Source organism: Anoplopoma fimbria, chromosome 13, assembly GCF_027596085.1.
Source record: "Anoplopoma fimbria isolate UVic2021 breed Golden Eagle Sablefish chromosome 13, Afim_UVic_2022, whole genome shotgun sequence".
NCBI classification, from domain to species: domain Eukaryota; kingdom Metazoa; phylum Chordata; class Actinopteri; order Perciformes; family Anoplopomatidae; genus Anoplopoma; species Anoplopoma fimbria.
Genome location: NC_072461.1, coordinates 2144277 through 2163595, shown reverse-complemented (window position 1 = coordinate 2163595; position 19319 = coordinate 2144277). Strand labels below are relative to the sequence as shown.

General features: G+C 39.0%; 1 protein-coding gene across 1 annotated transcript; it reads right to left on the bottom strand.

The window, feature by feature from the left end:
* Window positions 1–265: 265 nt before the first annotated feature.
* Window positions 266–16756, bottom strand: tmem161b (transmembrane protein 161B). The gene is made up of 12 exons (XM_054611360.1): window positions 16552–16756; window positions 9809–9912; window positions 8623–8703; window positions 7100–7197; window positions 6799–6955; window positions 5179–5330; window positions 5003–5063; window positions 4759–4899; window positions 3537–3650; window positions 2406–2580; window positions 1084–1180; window positions 266–992 (listed from the first exon to the last, which is right to left on the bottom strand). The coding sequence occupies exons 1-12, from the start codon at window positions 16552–16554 to the stop codon at window positions 697–699; spliced, it is 1479 nt and encodes a 492-aa protein (XP_054467335.1). The 5' UTR covers window positions 16555–16756; the 3' UTR covers window positions 266–696.
* Window positions 16757–19319: the final 2563 nt, after the last annotated feature.

The following is a 19319-nucleotide window of genomic DNA, read 5'->3' as shown; positions in this document are numbered from 1 at the left end:
AAGTTTAAAGAAGCCTTAGTAATCATAGAAAATAAAAGGGATTTAAATTTGGACAACAGTCTGAAATCGGATCTTACTGAAATGCATGAAGCTGCAAGAGGCTGCATTTAGGGCTTTCTAAAGTAAAAGACAGCATCATTCTGAAGATGTTGATGAGTTAAACTCATTACATTAGATCAGTTGTGATATAATATGAACAAGAGCATAAATGAATGTCCCCTGACATTGGTGGAACTGAGAAAAACTACACGTAAAATTAATAGTAATCAGCATCGGAGATAAAAAAAATTAAAAAAAAGTTAACCTCTCATTATTCAAAATTCACACAGCAAACTGGACAAATTTCTCATTACTAAGCCAATTCACCACTGACAGCAGTTATACTTCTTCTAACCCATACTTTAGTCTGTTATCTGTAATCTTACTCTCTAAATAAAAAGGTATTGGTCGTAGTAAAAACAATGACAAGAGTCCACAGAATCATCTGTGGAGGAAGCACTGGAAGCTGAACCGGGAGCGCTGATGATATGGTCAGTCATTGTTGAGGTGGTCAGAGGGAAAAAGGAAGGGGAAGGAGGAGTTGTCTAGCAGAGTCATCATTCAGCCTCTGTTACCCCCACTCAGTACTTTCTGATCAGGCTGAACAGACAGCAGCAGCCCTGTGGGGATCTGGCTGCCACTGCTGGGTTGGTAACGCTATGCCGCCATGAGATACTGATGGTAGAATAGGCCAAAGATGGAGGTGGAGAAGAGGCAGGCAGCAATCCACCAAGTAAAGAAGGAGAAGAGGCCCCGGAAAAGCAAGGGGCTGAAGACAGTCCGCAGGCCTCCCAGAGCCACTGACAGCTGGGCTACAGACGCCCGGGCTCCTGTTTCTACCACCGAAGCTGGTGTTGGGGCTGCTATTGGTGCCGCCCCCATCACATTGTCAGAGTTAATTTCATAGACGCAAGGCAGGTCTTCTTCAGAATAAACCCACCAGGAGTGTCCACCTGTGATAAATGAGCCAAATGATGACAATAGCTTGAATTTATGGAAGGCAAAGGGATAAACTGGAAAATTCTCGAGCGGTGCATTACTCACCTAAGGTTTTTAGCAGCAAAGTTGTATGCAGCAGCATCACCAGTGGTGCCACATACTGTAGTGCGATTACACACAAGTAGTAAAACACACGTGCAACCTGGATGAAATTAGAGAGGAAGAACAACAACTTTACAAGACATGAAGTTTCAACACCAAACACACAGCTGCTTTTTGTTTCTCTTCAAACATCAACAAATATAGGAACACAGCATAACACGGGTCTCAGCCTACAAGCCAATAACCATTCTAATAATGTTATATCTCAAAAGACAAAGGGAATTTTAAATGACAGAAACTTTGCCTGACATTTTTCCTCCAAATCAGTCTGTTTTTCAACTAAAGTAAAAGAAGGCACACTTTGAAGCACCATACATTTTAATTTTGGCATAAATGTATATTAACATCTGACTATATGAGTTGTAAGAAATGATAGCTGGTCTGCATGAGACAAACTGTCGGTACTTTGTGTTGGTTAGGGGTTTTAAAATGGAATGATAGGAGCTGATTTACCTACCAAGGCAGCTTTCTCACAAAAGATCACGCAAAATAAAAGTAATCAATATCACACAAAAAGAAAATTCTAGTCTGGCTTGAACTAATGCGTTGTGTCTAGTTAACCAGAGCACAGAACAATCAGCAACATGTGAGGAGCTTTTGGCTGCTGCCAGCGTGGCTTAGGTGTGTGTGAGACGGCAGGTTAGCTTGGATACAGCAATAGCATTAGTTATATCAGAACTGGAGAGTATTTCTAGACACCGAAGGCTTTTCCTGATAGAAAATATGTTTTTGCTCTTCTGCAGTGTTTGATTGACGACTGGTTCGCACAATCACCCGCCACATATTTTTTGTGCCTGCCCTTTTCCAAATAGTTTCCAGTGACGGCTTCTCAGATGGCTCTGTGTAACAAACCATCTGGCGGGTCAGGTTAGCAGTTGATGTGTTTAGCCACAACACGTTCACTGATAATGTGTCCAATTCCAAGTGCACCACAGGTGGGCTGCAGGCCTCCTGAATAATACATGTCCTGTGGACAGATGACTGAGTTTTGTGCTCTGTTCCTTAATTCACGAGACAGGTCCCTATTTGTCTGTATTTGCATTTAATAAAAGGGGAATTGCCTCACTCCTAAATTTCTCAAACTCTGCAAAACCAGCAAGGTGGCCTCATCTAAGCATTAACAACGGATCATAAAACTGCTCTGTCCCTTAATCCACTCCAACAGCATGTGTTGAATGCGATAAAGTCATAATTTTGTATTTCTAAATTGATGCAGAATCACAGAAGGGTATATTATGGAATATTATATTGATTATCTTAATCACCATCTTCTGCAGGTCAACGGTACTTATCCGCCCCGCCTCCTTCTTCATCTGGTCCACACTCTTCTGGGCCAGGTTGAGGTAGGCCTGCAGATGATGTCTCATCATAGCGAGCCGGAGCATACACATCAGTATGATGGCCCATAACCGCAATGTATCAAACGTGTCCTCAGTCATCCTGGTATTAATAGAAAGACAGGAGTGAGTAAGAGAGGACCCGTTATGAAGGCATGACAGCTTACTTTGGCCTAAAAAACTCAACACATCATGTTTCTGTTCCATCATTTGGATTGAGAGACTATAATAGGGAAAGATAGCAAGAGCATAGGAGTCATAGACAACTCAGAATAGAAAGTAAAAGAGGGTGAAAAGGGGGTATTGTAACATTAAAACGGGCTTCATCATGTTAGATCTTGATGGTAAAAGTCATTCTTAGCAGCAGAAAAAGGTTGACACATGACAGAATTCTAACTGGCAACAAATGAAAGAGGTTGTACTAGAATGAATAGCTGGCCGACAAATGACAGCAGGTAGAGATACACTAAAGAGTTTTCCCTGGTGGCATGACTAAATTTGTTTACAGTCCAATTTGAACCCACATAGATAATGTGTGTATTGTCACTTCATCTACAAGCTGAATACATTCCTTATCTCATTGAACAATTCCATTTTCAGAACTGCTGTTGCATTGTGTACATTGTTTCCAGCACAAAAGCCACAATTACTTATATTTTCACAGCTTTCCAAGGTTGTCCCATCCCTTTTTGTTTGAATGGCAGGTAATTAGCTTACTAGATATCAAGGGAGTCCAACTGGCTTGCCTACCAAGTACAGACCAAACAACGGTACACCTTTAGAGCAGTCTTGTTTGCAAGAAACGTTTAGGCAACCTTATACAGGAGCTATAATGCATCAATACGCATTAAAGTAGCTTAGTTACTTGAAAGTTTGCAAGTAGCTACAATGAACTCAACAACAAAAATGTAACATTTCTTATTAGCAAATTAGTTCGCCTTTGAGCACAAATCAAATGCAGTGAGTACAAGTTATATGCCAGAATGACATCATCAGTTGTAGTGGCATGTCTATCTGGATCAGACATTTAAAGGATGTTGGCACCAGATAATTACTTACAAAGGCACATTCTCCTTTTCCAGAGTGGGGTTCATTATGTAGTCCTTGGTAAGGGGCTTCACCCACAGCAGGACCATGATAAGAGGGGACAGGAAGTTGATATGAAGCAGAGTTCTATAAAAAAAAAGGGAGGTAAAGGAGAAGATGTTCAGTTAAACCAATGATGATGCTAAACACTGAAAACTAATTACTTCCAGAAGACCTCTGATAATCACAAAAATATATGACCACTGAAGGTGATTGATAAATATAAACATACTTGCTAAGAATCATCATCAAAGACTCCCAAGCATTTTGGGTGGGGGAAACAAGCTCACTGAAATCTTCGCTTTTTCGCCTCAATTTGAAGGTAACATTATTAGAAACAAGGTCCATGCTACCAATGCAACTTTCCATGGGAGGGGTGAGATGATAACCAAGGCACAGATTTCAAAGGCTTGGAGATAATCCCTGCTAGTGACAGGGTCTGAGGATGTAAGCTCATGACAGTTAAGAGGGTGGGAAATCGAAGAGGAGGCCATTTTGGAGAGTCTGCTATGCCAAAGTGGATTATCTAGATGGGACGTGCCCCCTGCTCTGCACCCCCTATCATGGTCATAGACATGCCACCCAGTCAGTTCTGAAAAAGAAATCGGGCCCAACCGAGGAAGTCTTCATCTGACTCACAGGGTGCTCTCTAGTATCTGACAAACTCTGAAAAGAAGGAGACAGGTACAGCTACACTATATTTGGCTTCTTGGTACTCCAACATAGGACAGTTAGATATTTTGGTACAGTTTGTTGCCATTTTGAACAACTAGTGTATTAATTAAGCATAAAACCAATATAGCAGACTTTCCTGAAGTTTTTTTCAATTATAATTACAAATGTATATTTCACTGAACTATTCTTCATTTATGCGAGATGAAATGAAAGTAATATGCTTTTTTGTTTTAACTTAAAATACCAGGAATAATTAGTGAGGTTAAACATTTGGACTTCACACTGAGGGCTTAGCCTAGAAATAGGGCCACAAGAGCAGCTGTAAAACATAGTGCTATGAGCAAAGGTATAAAACAAAGCACCTAACAATTTCTTCCTTAAGGAACTAATCATAAAGGTTGCATTTCAACAAAGATGTTCTTGACATTCAACTGTTTACATCCCTATTATTAAGGATAACGTCATCAAATGTTTTCTATGAAGAACATATGGATGAAGACAATTACTGAAGTGGACTCACTGTGTAAATTTCGCTGTGGTCAGATTGAGTGCATCTAGGTGCATCTGGGCCAATCGGAGACCAGGGAAAGTTAGAAATGCTCCAATCAGGGAGCAAAGCAGGGCCAGGATCAGCTTGAAGGTGAGTTTAGATATGGGACCCCTGTGAAAGAGAAAATATAGTGAGATACTACTGTAGTTGCATGAGTCATAAAGAATTCATGAAAGCAAAAATTATACTAGGAGAATAAAGATTTTGTACTTACTGGGACTCTAAACCTTGGTGCTCCAGAAACTGTAAAGCACTGTCAGAGAAGTTTGCAAAACCTAAAAAAATGAAGAAATCTTTGAGAGGGACTCACTCACTCACTGGGCCAAAAGTATTCACATTTGGTTTTTACCAACAGGATAATTTGTGAGAAAATCACAGTGGAGCACTCACCTGTCTCCAGACCAAACTCCAGGTAGTTTTCAGTTACAATGAGAATGGCCATGGCTTTGACAAAGAAGAAGAAAGCAAAGGTAATGCAGAGTGAACGCTCGCCTCCTTCCTCCAGCTTGAAGTAGTGGGCCGTTAGAGAGAAAAGGGTCTTACTGTGGGGACAGAGTCAAGGAAAGACATCTCCACACACCTACTGGCATATAAAGCAAATCTCAACCACGTCACAGATATATTTTCAGTGTCATTTACAAAAGTTCAAGGGAAATAGAAATATGTCCCAGCAATCAAGCAGTCTCTACACAAGTATACAGAGTTTGTGCATTCTTGCGGGCCCTGTGCTAACCCTCAACCCCTATATGGCACACAAACCCTGCTCCCCGGCAGGTGTATGTACAGAATGTGAGGCTCCTTGGCTCCAATGCATGCCATTGAGGACAGCATATTATTTTACTCAGCCCCCATCAACCTTGATCAGAAAGCTGTAGGGACTGAGCATGATTCTAAAGGGAACTCTGTTTGCCTTGGAGATGAAAGTCTCAGTTTCTGCAACATTTCAGGTGACAGATTTTTTCACTCTCTTTTATTCCATTTCAAGAATGGTATTCAATCCAGTGAAGTCTTCTTTTTCCTACCAACCCGCTCCCCCCCTCTATTCAGTACTGTGAAGACAGCTGTATAAACACTCACAAGACAAGTTCAAGCCAGCATGAGGTTGAAAAGAGGTGTACGAGCTATCATCTGGTGGGCCATAATTAATCTAAAACAGAGTTCGCCTGTCAACATTGGCCAAAGGTGAGGAAATGTAGTCACATTTATACATTTCAGTGAACAAGGGGGAAAAAGCCAGGTGCCATTAGATGCAGATACCTGAAGAGCACGCTGCTCCAGGGTAATCAGTAAAGGTTAAGGAAGTAGAGCTGACAAGAGCCTTAAACATATCATCAGAGCTGAAACAGGAAAACTGAAATCAAGTGTCCCATTAACACTTATATTGAGCAAACATATTCCCTCATCTTCATAGTGCTATTTCATCTTCCCCTTGTCTGTCCTTTTCCCCAAGCATATCAGTCTGTTGAGCTGTGAAAATTGGGCCTCCAATCTCCAACGCAGGCAGGAAATGACACACCATCTGACCACGGTGAGCCAGGCCCGTCCACGAGCACTGGAAAGATTGATCCCTGTGGCTGGTGGCAAGGATAATGCATATCATTTAACCATCATTCAGTGTAGCAAAACATCAGGTGGATAAAGGTGCTGGCAGTAAAGCCCATAGGAGCTCGAGCAGTCATTTTATAGTCTCTCTCCGCCACTGCTGCATCCACACAATCAAGCCGGAATGATTTGCTCTCTTAAAGACAAAGAGATGTTAACCTATGATTGAATATAGGCTGGTGGTGAAGAATGTAAAGTGAAAATAATGATTGTGTGTGTGTGCAGAGAAGAGTCCATAGAAAGCTGTTCAGCTGAAACCGCAAATGTTGCCAACCCATCTTCAAAATGTACAGCATAAATATGTTACCAATTTAAAAGAACAGTTTACACCAAAACAGTGACAAGATTTTACAATCCGATTTAAATAAACGCAAACTAAGATGTAAAGAGTCACTGATGTAAGGATACAGGACAAAAGCGAGTACGAGCAGGGACCAGACCACACTGATGTTCATCTCTCCCGAGGGCTGAGCCACACTGTAGTAGAGCTCCGTTATCAGATAGACCACAGTTGCCGCTACTGTGAAATCCACAAGCCACTGGAACTCTGGGAAATAGTGCAAGGCTGGGGGCATAGAGAGTATATTTAAATAAAAATAATCTGAATATTAAATTATAAAATATACACAGCAATGTTCATGCAAAAGGTATGTGTTTGATTGAATGTTCAAACTTTATTTATTAGACATTTTTCTTCTTATTATTATACCTAATGTGTCGACTTCTGCAATGCATTTCGTCTCCAGTTGCAGATCTATGTCCTTGGGAACTGTTAGCGGCTTATTCTCTATGTGACCATTGTACTTCCTAGGGCAAAGAGGAGAGAGATGCAAAACAACTGGGGTCAGGATAAGAGAAACAAGCAACTCCAAAATGCAAATAAACAGAATTTTAGACCATTAACATATTGTTTATCCTGTGAAGAAATACAAATGATGCATAATTATGTTGAAAAGAGATCATTTTAATAGGGTACTTTTTGTAATGATATTTTTGTTTAGATGCTTATCTCATCTTGCCTTTTATATAATTTATAAGAGGTAGCCGTTCCACCTATTCTGCACTCAATGCAGCTCTGGCATCCAATGTTAATAGTTGGCAGAGGTCTAGTTACTTTATATCACAATTTATACTACTGGACTCCTCCATGACCAAGGGGGAGGGAGGCTGCAATACAAATAGCAGCAGCGCTAAATCGCTAACAGCAGGCAAATGGAGCGCTGTTCTTTAGGCTCTAGGCTTGAAGAGCTGTCTGGTGGGCCTCCTCAGTTCTGTGCTTTGTTTGTTCAGCCCTGTGTGTGTGCTGGATTCACAGGACAATACCACTGTAAGACTCTAGGCCCAAACATGCCCTGGACAGATTTCATCTGGGAGGCACCTGACAGGAAAAAAAGGGGCTCAGCATCACCCCTGACTGAGGGAGTGAGGCGGTTAACAAAGGGAACGGAGCTGCATGGCACGAGCTGGCAAAAGGACAGTGGTCCATCTTTTTCTTTAAGGGATTACTGAACATGTGGTGCTAGAGAGCCTTGACCTGCCTCATACAGGGTCAGAGAAAGGACTGCACCAAAAAAAAAAGGCTAGGTTAAAAGCTAGACAATGTGAGGAACAGTGAGGATTCACTTTCTATTGAGACTTAAATTTAAATTCACACTTAAAAAGAAGAGCACAAAAGAAGCAGCACTTAATTCACGTGTTCAACATATGGTTCAACTTCCACCTGCAGCCTTAATAATTTTATAGTAGTTTTTTTTGAATTGCAAAGTGGTCTTTGATGAAAACTCATCTTCCAGAATCAAAGCTTGACATCTGACCACTTTGAAGACATAACACTGTTTGGGAAACTTTGATTTCAGAGAAGATGCAATCCTTTTAAAGTGTCATCCCCTAAAATAGCCTAATAGTAATGGCTGCAAAAACAGGATCAACTTTCCTCAAATCCAACAGACAGGGACACTTCTAAGCCCAGTTGCTCTGAGCCTCGATGAAGAGCCAAAACAACAAAAACAGACGTCTGCCCCCTTACTTCAAACAGGCCTTAAATGAGCCACATAAACACATCAGCTTCATCTGTTTGCCGACATGCCTGTGGTCCCCGTCCATCTCAAAGTCTGCTTCTCATCTTTTCTTTCCTCTGTGATGAAAGGGGTGCCTTTCGTACCTCCTGTGTGCCAATGCATTTCCCCAACCCATAAACAATAGCCCTTCTTCATTGCCCCCCCCCCCACCTACCTGTCTTTCTTCTTCTGTCCTTTTTGTTTCCCAGCTAAGCTCCTCAACTCATCTTCCGTAGGGTGCTGATACCACTTCAGACTGCGAACAAAGAGAAGGAGAGAGATGTGGATTCAGGCTGGGACATGGACAGAAGGAAAGACTGAAAAGAGGACACAATGAAACAACAGGAAAACACACACACACACACACACACACACACACACACACACACACACACACACACACACACACACACACACACACACACACACACACACACACACACACACACACACACACACACACACACACACACACACACACACACACACACGCACACACACACACAAGCTAGATTTGTTTTCCTTCTATGCAATTATTAGAAACAAACGACTAAAAAAATATAAATCATATTGATTCTGAAGTATGGAAATAGCCCGTGAAAGTGATTTTAACTTACTTAAACATAAAAAAAAAATCATTGAAGCAGTGACATTAAGTCTTTATTCTATGAACATGACATGACCCAAAGCCTACATTTGTAACAGCTGAATAACTTCCATACAACACAGACAATAAACAGACATTTCTCAGACTTTCTTCACTTACTATCAGCAGCTGTGATATTCATCTAAAATCTCATTTGAACATTTTGGCACACTCCTTAACTTTGTTTAGAAACCCTCCTGTCAGAGCATCTTAAGAAGCACTCTGTGTGGTAGAGGAGGCTAGAAGGAGCACAGCTTGTTTTTCCCCTTGTACATTTATTTATGTACATGAAAATTAATTACAAAATATTCTGGAGGGACACTCCACTAGGCTTTCTGCTTAGGGCAAAAGTTTTCAAGAAATGTTTCAACAGTGCCCTGAAAGGAAAATTTATTAATTATTAAATGTGTTCCAAGAAGTTGTTTACTGAAAACATACGTGGCACTAATTAGAGGAAATGATGTGGGAACTTTTATTTTTATTCACAGTCCTCTCGGGTCAGTCCAATATTTGGTCTTCGCAGAATGATTTAATGATTCTTTTTCCTCTTCTATCCAAACCCCTTTTCAACACTCTGCCGTCTGAGTTAACATTTTGATCTCCATTGTTCTGGACTCTGAAATTAACTTCTCAAAAAGGCAAGAAAACTGGAAAAAAAGGCACTGTAGCATTTAGAAGAACTATCTGAAACAGCATGTACAGGGTTCTGCATTACCTGCCACTGCAGAGTAGCCATCTTGCAAAGGAATAATGAGGTATGATTTTCTGAATTACACTGGCCATTACCATGGTAACCACCAGCTGCACACCAATCACACCCTGTGGAAAAAGGATGGGGGTTTAAAATCACATTGAAATAATAATTATACATGTCATAAAGCAGTTACACATATGGAGAACAGGTTTATGTAGACTTAAAGGCTGAAGCTTATCTTCCAACGGTGGCATAGAAAGTGTCTTTTACCAAGTTGACACTCCTGATATACCATCTAGCAACATAAACACACGGTGTGTATATATACACACACACGTACTTGTATATACGTATATTATTATTATTATTATACACACACGTGTATGTGTGTCATATATATACACATATACATACATATATATATATATATATATATATATATATATATATATATATATACACATACATACATATATATATATACACATATATATATATACATACATATATATACACATATATATATATATATACATACATATATATACATATACATATATATATATATATATATATATATATATATACGTATATATATATATATATATACATATATACATATATATATATATATATACATATATATATATGTATGTATGCAAATATATATGCGGGACTAATAAAGGATTATCTTATCTTATCTTATATATATACATATATATACACATATATATACATATATATATATATATATATATATATATATATATATATATATATATATATATATATATATATATATATATGTATATATATATATATATATATACATATATATATATATATATATATATATATACATACATACATATATATATATATATATATATATATATATATATATATATATACATATACACATATATATATACATATATATACATATACATATATATACACATATATATAGAGATTTGTTTGCAATACAATGAGTCAATTTCATCTTAATTGTAAATAGACTTGGTAATGTTGGCATTTGATTGTCCCCAGAAAAGGACATAGTAATACTTTCAGTAACCGTGACCCTTGACCTTTCTTATAGCTCGACCAGGTCGAATAATCTATTTGTGCATTGACATGAGATGTACTAAACATGTTCAAAGTTCCAAAATGGCAAGAGTGCATGGCTCTTTCCTCTGTTTGGTGCTTGATTAATAATGCAGCCAGTAACAAAGCATAAACTAGATTGCTACATGAAAGACCACACTGTGTTACATTCAAAATACTGTGGGAGGGAACGTTGTGGAAAGATAAGGCTCCACAATCTTGATTAAGAGCCAGATCTCAAACACAGAATGACCTTCAATTTACTATAAACAGACATTGTGCACTCTGCAGAACCTAGGAGTTACACACTTTAGTGTTGTTCCATTCAAACCAAAAACATAGGTTAAGCCGTGATAGATTCCTCAAAGCACTTCTTCCTTTCACATTTTACTTGAAGCCGCTGTGTGTATAATATGGCAATTTCTAATTTAGAGGACCCCAAAGTCGTAGAACCAAAACGTTGACACTGTGGCAATCCTAAGGCCAATTCATACTTTCTAAGTGTCGGCAAGAGTTGGCTTTGGTCCGCGTGACGTAGGCTTAAAATCACTATCCACCCACGTGTGGGAGGGACCCTATGTGGACGTCCGCATGAAACCCATTATTTGTGACCATGCGGACTGTACACATGGCACGTGAGCCAACTGGACATACTCCAGTTAAGTTCCACAGTATAGAATAGTTGGTGGCGTATGCACCTCTAGCTGGTTTGCCAAGAAGAGCAAGAAGGCAATAAAGTGGATACCTGATTGTGAGAGAGATTGTGCGAGGTCGCCGTTACCTACATTGAAAAGTATACAGAGGCAGCCAAATGGTGTTGGACTCCTGGCAAACAATGTTATGCTGCATTAATGCTTCTAATGTGCATTTAAAAATGGAAATGCATCGCAGCCAGACTGACACAGGCTCTCAATTGTAGTATGAATGGAACCGCGTGCGTGCGACTTGCACAGCGCAGAAACTATGTCGAAGCGTTATAGGCTGCAAACGTACATACATCCTAAGGGCCTTAACAAGACTACCAGATTTCCCTTACAACTCTCATGTGACATCATGGTAAATAGTTTGGTATGATTAAGTGCCTGGGACTCCCCAACACTTTGCAAAACTTGGAATGGTTAGTAAAACACATTTGTAAACTAGAGGTTGACATGATGACCTTGTATTGACTTACCTGATGATCTACAAGAGGTGATTTAGATTTGGCAATTAAAAGAGATTTTCTACTCTGTTTCAACCAAAGTTGTTGTCCCTTTAAAATCTATGGTTGTATTAGGACATTGTGGGGAATGACGCAAGTCAATGAGTAAGACGTTTCACGGCACTACTGGATTCACAGTATTTGGCAGGTATTTTATTCAGACTAGTAGATTAGCCGAAAAATTACATTCACGTTTGGTATTTTTATCTATGAACTGTTCCATTAAATATCATGATAGGAGTAATTGACGCAATTTTAGTTTGGAGGGATTGCACTTACTGTGACCCAAAAACAAAATATTTTTTGATAGATATATATATTTATTAATATCTAACCACATTTACATACATGACAAATATAAGTATTTTTAAACATACTAGTTTTAAAAGGGATTTAATCAATAACTAACCAACTACTGTAGTTTGAGTAAATGTAGTTGTGTAAATACAATGTTCACTAAATTACACTCTGTCTGCAACATCTGTCACAATGTATCAATGTGCCCAGGAGAATGAACAGCTAGCACTCCTGTGGTAGGTACCCGAAGATTTAGCAACATGAGGAGCTTAATATCAACCCAGCACACTTAGATCAATATTCACTTAGGCTTAAGAGGCCAGAATCATTTCTATCATGCTGCGCTTTCATCCTTTCACTGCAGGCAAGGTCTGCAAGTTGGTTTACCTTTTTAGCAATCATTAGGACCCCTTGATATCTATGCCTGCACACACTTGAGCAAAGACAACCAATTAGCTAACAAATCCCCAATTAGTATATATATTTTTTTCAATAACAGTCTTATGTATGTAAATCTGCTAGCACCTAGGCATGTACAAGTGAATATACTCTTGCAAACTCATCACCTAAATATAAAAGCAATAAATCCTGCAGCCTTCTTTTTTTTTCTCAACATGATGTTTACACATCAATATATTAGGCTAAACAAAACTCCCTCCCTTGACTCTACTCAATAGAGCCTACATGTACCCAAAAAGGGAACTTTGCCTAATGTGTGCTTTAGGGCAACTTCAGAATAGTTTAAAAGTTTTTATAGAATGGGAAAATAATTCAGGACTCAAACTTTCAAAAAAAGTAAAATACAGAATCTGCTAACATGCAGTAAGCTCTGGGTCAGACCCTCATCTAGCAGGTGATTGGCCTAGCCTCTGCAGCATGAAGGATACCCTCTGCCTTTTAGTTATTGGCAATGTTAATGGTGTCTGTGTATTTCTTTTTTAACTGAGCCACACAATATTCTCTCTTTCCAGCAATGAACACTATTATTAAAACAATGCTCCCAGCTCACCATTCTCTGAATTGGCTAATCTTCCAGTCCCCTTTTTTGTTAGTAGAGCCTTCAGTATCTTAACTTAAGCTTTTTGGCTCATCCTTATAACAGACCATTCTTATAAAATCAACTAAACATGTTTGAATTTATATCATAACAAACCTTTATTTGTATATTTTACAAGAAATTTGGTATTGGGCTACTGCAATTAACATGCTAACCTAATCTCACATACATGCTGCTTTTAGCATAGAGGACCTTTCATCATAGTTAACAACTCTGCGCATAATACTAGTAAATATATAAATGAGAGATTGTTAAACCTATGGCAGACTGCTTTAGGTTTAGGAGGAGGAAGTGAATGACACGGAGACAGGACAGATGATGAGGTCAGAACTGTACCCAAGAACTAGATTTTGGATTGGTCATGGGATCCCCAGTGTCACCCAGCATGGGGTTAGCTCCAAAAGCTGAAGTCCATACCTCTTCTGGAGTCACAGAGGGGAGAGTGGGTGACATTAACGTGGCAATTATATTTGGTAAGATGTGATGTGTGACCAAACGCAACCTCTGACTCAAAACATTCACCATGTGAGTAGTGGTCGTGATATATAGGTCAAAAGCAAACAGTCTTAGTTTGGTGGATGTTGACCATTCTCTGTGGGAGTCCTGCAAGGATCTCAGGCCTGGGGGAAATTGAGCCAGCATGGACTCTCTTATCTTTCCCAGTCCGTTTGACCCCCTCCACACAACAACCAAATGAAATCTGTAGGGGGTAGAGAGTCGGAGCTGGGGAAATTGAGCCAGCATGGACTCTCTTATCTTTCCCAGTCCGTTTGACCCCCTCCACACAACAACCAAATGAAATCTGTAGGGGGTAGAGAGTCGGAGCTGCAGTGATAACCACCATCTTTAAGAGCTCAAACAACTCACTACTACTTTGACCATGAAACTAACTTTGAAGCAGTGAAACCCGTCATTGACCGATGCTTCCCCAGTTTCATTCATCTTGACTTCTCTTGGGCTTATTTAATCCGTTAAAAATGTTCAACTATTGAGTGGTGGAAATATAAGTAAACACTCTCTAATAGAAATATTGTTGCTGTGGTTAGAGATGGGGTATACTGTGTATCGGAATTAGCCAGAAAACAACAGTAAGGGCTGCCAGATGGCCTTAGGCAACCATTTAAAGAAATTGGCAACCAATTATTAGCCTTTGGTTGCCATCAGTGGCAACCACTTTTTAACATGTGAAAAATAGGGACAGCAAACAGCAAAACATACACCGAAGTCTATTCAGCTGTTTGTGAGAGGGGACACGCTAATGTTGATGTCATTTGAGGGACCCACAATCCAAGACTGCAATGCAGAAGGGCTGATGGATATGTGATGGGAATCAGCACAAATGTCCAAAAAAACCAAAGGGAGAGAACGGGTGAACAACCAACCAGTGATTTGCTGGATTCCTTTTTGAGGGATCTATGAAGAACATGACAGCAGCTGCACCATTGGTATTTTGTATACAAGGAGTTGATGGTGGACACATCAACACTTAAGACTCAATTCTGTCAACTATCAGATAAAGCACAAATTACAGATAATTTAGTTTGGTCACAGAAATAAAGCTTTTATTCCTTTATTTTACATTTACGTTATTAAAATAGCTTATCAGTGCTTAGTATCTTAGTTACTCAAAATATAAGGTGACGAACAAAGCCAACAATAGTTTTAGTTTTGGCAACCAAAAGCTAATGCCTTGAATAGTCAGAGACTAGTTTGCACTGGTGGGGCTACAATACTGGAAATGTCCAAAACATATCGGATTGTTCACTGCTTGATTTGAAGATTACCTGCCTGACAACTATTTTGCTGTCCAAGCTACTGTGACAGAGGATACAATTCAGCAGAATGTGGACATTCTGATTGCATGATAGGAATAATAATAATAATAATAATAATAATAATAATAATAATAATAATAATAATAATAATAATACATATAAACTCACCTAGTAAATAGTCATAACGGTATTCCAAACAAATAAGAAATAAAAGACATCAAAGATGCTTCTTTTGGGACTCCCCAAATTGTTAAGAAGTACTACCCTGAGTCTTCCTCGTAGCACTTATTGCATTCGTATTAGTTGTTGCACTCACTGTATTTGTATCAGTTCGCTGCACTTATTGAATTTGTATTCGTTTACTGCACTTATCCTATTCGTAGTAGTTTGTAGCACTTATTATATTCGTATTAGTCTGTTGCAATTATTGTTTTCGTAGTAATCTGCCTCTGCACTATACTTTTGCTCTGGTTTATGCTTTAAGATGCTTGTTTAAGAAAGGAGATGCACTGATGACTTCTGGTGACTAGTAGTTCTCTTGAATACCTATGTTGAATACACTTCCTGTATGTCGCTTTGGATAAAAGCGTCTGCTAAATGACTGTAATGTAATGTAATGTAATGTTAACTTGCATCCCATCTAAATGTTGATATTGTCAGATTAGGTACCGGTTGTGTTGAGATTCAAGACATCAACTGTGTTTTGGAGGAGATGTGAAGGTTATTGGGTGCTAAAACAAATGCACACTGATTGCATGGATGCATTCAATCATACCTGCTAATCATTTGCTCAGCCTTAAAGGTTAGGACAGATATACACACATTGCTGTAGTTAACAACTATCAATTAACCCTCAGTATGTTCACAATGCAAACACTTTCCAGACAGGTTTCATGAACCCTTGAAATGAAGGTGAACACACCTTGACTTCTCCCAAAGGCATCCTGCTGCCAGCTGATAGCTACCTTAAGCTAACTGCTCATTGGGAAGATGCATACTGGTACATTGAACTCATCTTCACTAAGTGAGTGAACACCATCTGAAGCAGGGACCATCATGTACCATTAACATCACTAGACTGGTAACCAGCACTAGCTACAGAGCTAGCCTCACACCGGTTAGCCGGCTACAAGCACCTGCTCTGGCTGGCAAGCTAAGCTCAGTTAACGTTACACTGCAATCGAGAGAACACAAATTGGTAAACAACATTGTGGTAGTTTAGGTATGAAAACTGATTATCCCTTTATCAATGAAGTGCAACATGTAGGAGAGCCCGTTGCGTTCAGGTGCCTGCCCGTTGCGTTCAGGTACCTGCTGTCATACTCACCATGTTGATGCAGTGCAGCTGAAACGGACTCTTCCCCAACAACACTGAGCACCCAGAGTCGGAAATCAAGCGGCGAGGAGCACATAAGCCCTTCTTGCGATGTTTATGCACAAAATGAAGGGGTTTCTTATTCAAATTGTCAACGTATTCTTGCAGGGATGTGTTACATGGCCAAAAAATCAATGGATTCAACCTCCGCTCTGAAGTATTTTCAACTGCAGTAGAGGTCACGCTGAAACTCCGGGTAAGAAGGTGTCTTCAGATATGCCTGTAAGCAAAGAGTACAATACGGGGATTTAATTATTCGCATTCTAACAAATTCAAATAATATTGTGATTAAGAATACATTGCACGAACCTCATGTGTCCTGTGATTATACATTTGAGTTAATATTAACAAAGACGTTGTCATTTTGTACAGGATTAGACAAGACCTCTATAAGTATGGATTCGGCGCAGGACCTCTGGAACCGGAAGAGAGAAAAGATACACCACTACACATTACAGAGGAGGCAAATAACACAGTCTCCCAGCTTCTGCTTTTGTTGATCTCCCTCTCTGGGTGTGATTATTGACAATATGCATCGTACTTTGCGGCTGTATCATCTGGTTAATAATTAAGCACCGTGGGCTGTTTTTCTACCCTTAATCAAGGTGACTGTTAAGGGAGGCTTGACCCTTACAGTCTTTTATTATTATATTCCTTTTATTGATCCCCATGGGGGAAATTCAAGTGTTGCAGCAGCTCAACTACACAGAAACAGATAATAAATACACATATTATACAATAAAATAAAAATAGAATAAAATAAAGAATAAGAATACAAATAAAAAATGTACAGTATATCCACATGGGGGGCTGGTCAGCATGATGACAGAGAACTGCAACTCAGTTTGTTAAGAATGAAAAAGTCATAACTTTACTGTAAGGCAAATCTACAAGTAATCACCAAAAACGGCCTAACCAATCAAATGAAACCTGTCAGAAGGACTCCAATGCATCCCATATATCTGAAAACCAGTGGCCACAGAAAACCATCAGAAACGAAAGGTTGCTTTTAGTGATTGTATTTCAACATGCATGACCACAATGCATGGCAGTTATTCTATGAGCTTTCAATGATTTAGGGATTTTTTTATTTTACTGACATTTAACTGGAAATCCGAATAATGCACTAAGGTTAAACTATTTTGATGAACAATGACTGTTTCATGTAACGATAAAGAGCCAAAAGAACTTCTCCTTCTGTGACTGGGAAAACTCCGTATATATTAGAATAAACAGCTCCACCTAAGCACCAAGCATAATTTCAGGGTCCTGGCAGTTTTCTTGAATGTTACAATTTTGTGATAAAATATAGTTAATCACTATATCTGTAATTTATATTTTATAGGAGTTACTAGATTTGTTTTGCAAAACACGGTCTATGGCATTTTCATGAAAAGTGAACGATAAGAAGTGAGGTTCCACTGGAGTTTTAAGTACTATAAGACATAGTGATTGCATCACTTAACAGCATTAAAACAACACTTAAACAATTCATTGATTACATTCCATAATAAATCAATAATATGTACTTTTCATACTTAATTACATTGTAGGCGATTGCTCATACTTTATCATAAATGAGCTGTGTTTAACATTCATAGTATTAATATAGCAGCAAACAACTATTAGCTATGTAACGATTTAGTGAAGTAATGTCTGTCTGAGCAGAGAATGAAGCCTCTGTGTGTGTTGTTATCAGAGCTTTTTCTTGCTTTGCTGACATAAGCGGGCCGGCCACTAGTGCTTTAAGTGCATGTTGGCTGTGGCGTAGTGGAGAGCAAGGTAGTTCTCCATTCAGAGGATCGGTGGTTTGATACCCGGCTTCGGCAGTCGATGTGTCCTTGGGCAAGACACTTAACCCCAAGTTGCTCCTGAAGGCTTGCCATCGGTGTGGACTGGATGATGAATGTTAGTTAGAGTCTGATGGTGGCACCTTGATGGTAGCCTGTCATCAGTGTGTGAATGGGTGAATGATATGTAATATACTACTGACTGTAAGTCGCTTTGGATAAAAGCGTCTGCTAAATGACTGTATTATTATTATTATTATGTTAGTGTATGCCAGCGTGCCCCACTGGTTTGCTAACGGCCGCTGCTCTGGACCTCTCTCATAAAGCTGATAATACCATCCCAACCGACAGCGGCATCGTGAAAACGTAGCACCCACCCTCAGATTCCACCCCAAAGTAAACACTGTTAACTCTGTCAGCACTTTTGCCGTAGTTAGCACTGTTAGCACCATTAGCAATGAGCCACTCAATGTCAACATTTTGAGAGCCTTTGAGGGGCAATCAAAATGCTCCTGATCTTGGATCTTGCACCTTTCATTTTAACTCTTTTAATGCAGTAGGCTATACTGCATATGGAGTAATTTTCCATTAAGTAAACACTTATATAATAGTATTATACATAAACTCAAATGAGATATAGTTTGTGGCATTGTTTCATAATGCACTGAAGTCTTAAATGAGTGGAGATTACAATAAAAAAATGTTTTACCTTCAGTAGAATTTACTGTCAGTTGTATTGCTTACAGCGACTCTCCTGATGAATTCAGTGAAAGGAGACTTTTCTCTTTAACCTTAAGCATTGAATGTGAGTTCTTCGCATATTTAGGAGAAAATAAGTCACGTCAAGTGTCAAAACTTAATTACATTAATAAAAAAGGGTAAGAATAATAGTCTGTATTCTGACTGCATGGTTCAGACAAAAAGAAATGC

What these genes read in the sequence shown, in the direction of transcription:
- tmem161b (XM_054611360.1), bottom strand. An exon ending in CTCGTACTCGCTTTTGTCCT is followed by an intron (nt 5,331 to 6,798) that starts GTATCCTTACAT and finishes CTGTCCCCACAG; the next exon opens with TAAGACCCTTTTCTCTCTAA. An exon ending in GAAAAGGAGAATGTGCCTTT is followed by an intron (nt 2,581 to 3,536) that starts GTAAGTAATTAT and finishes TATTAATACCAG; the next exon opens with GATGACTGAGGACACGTTTG.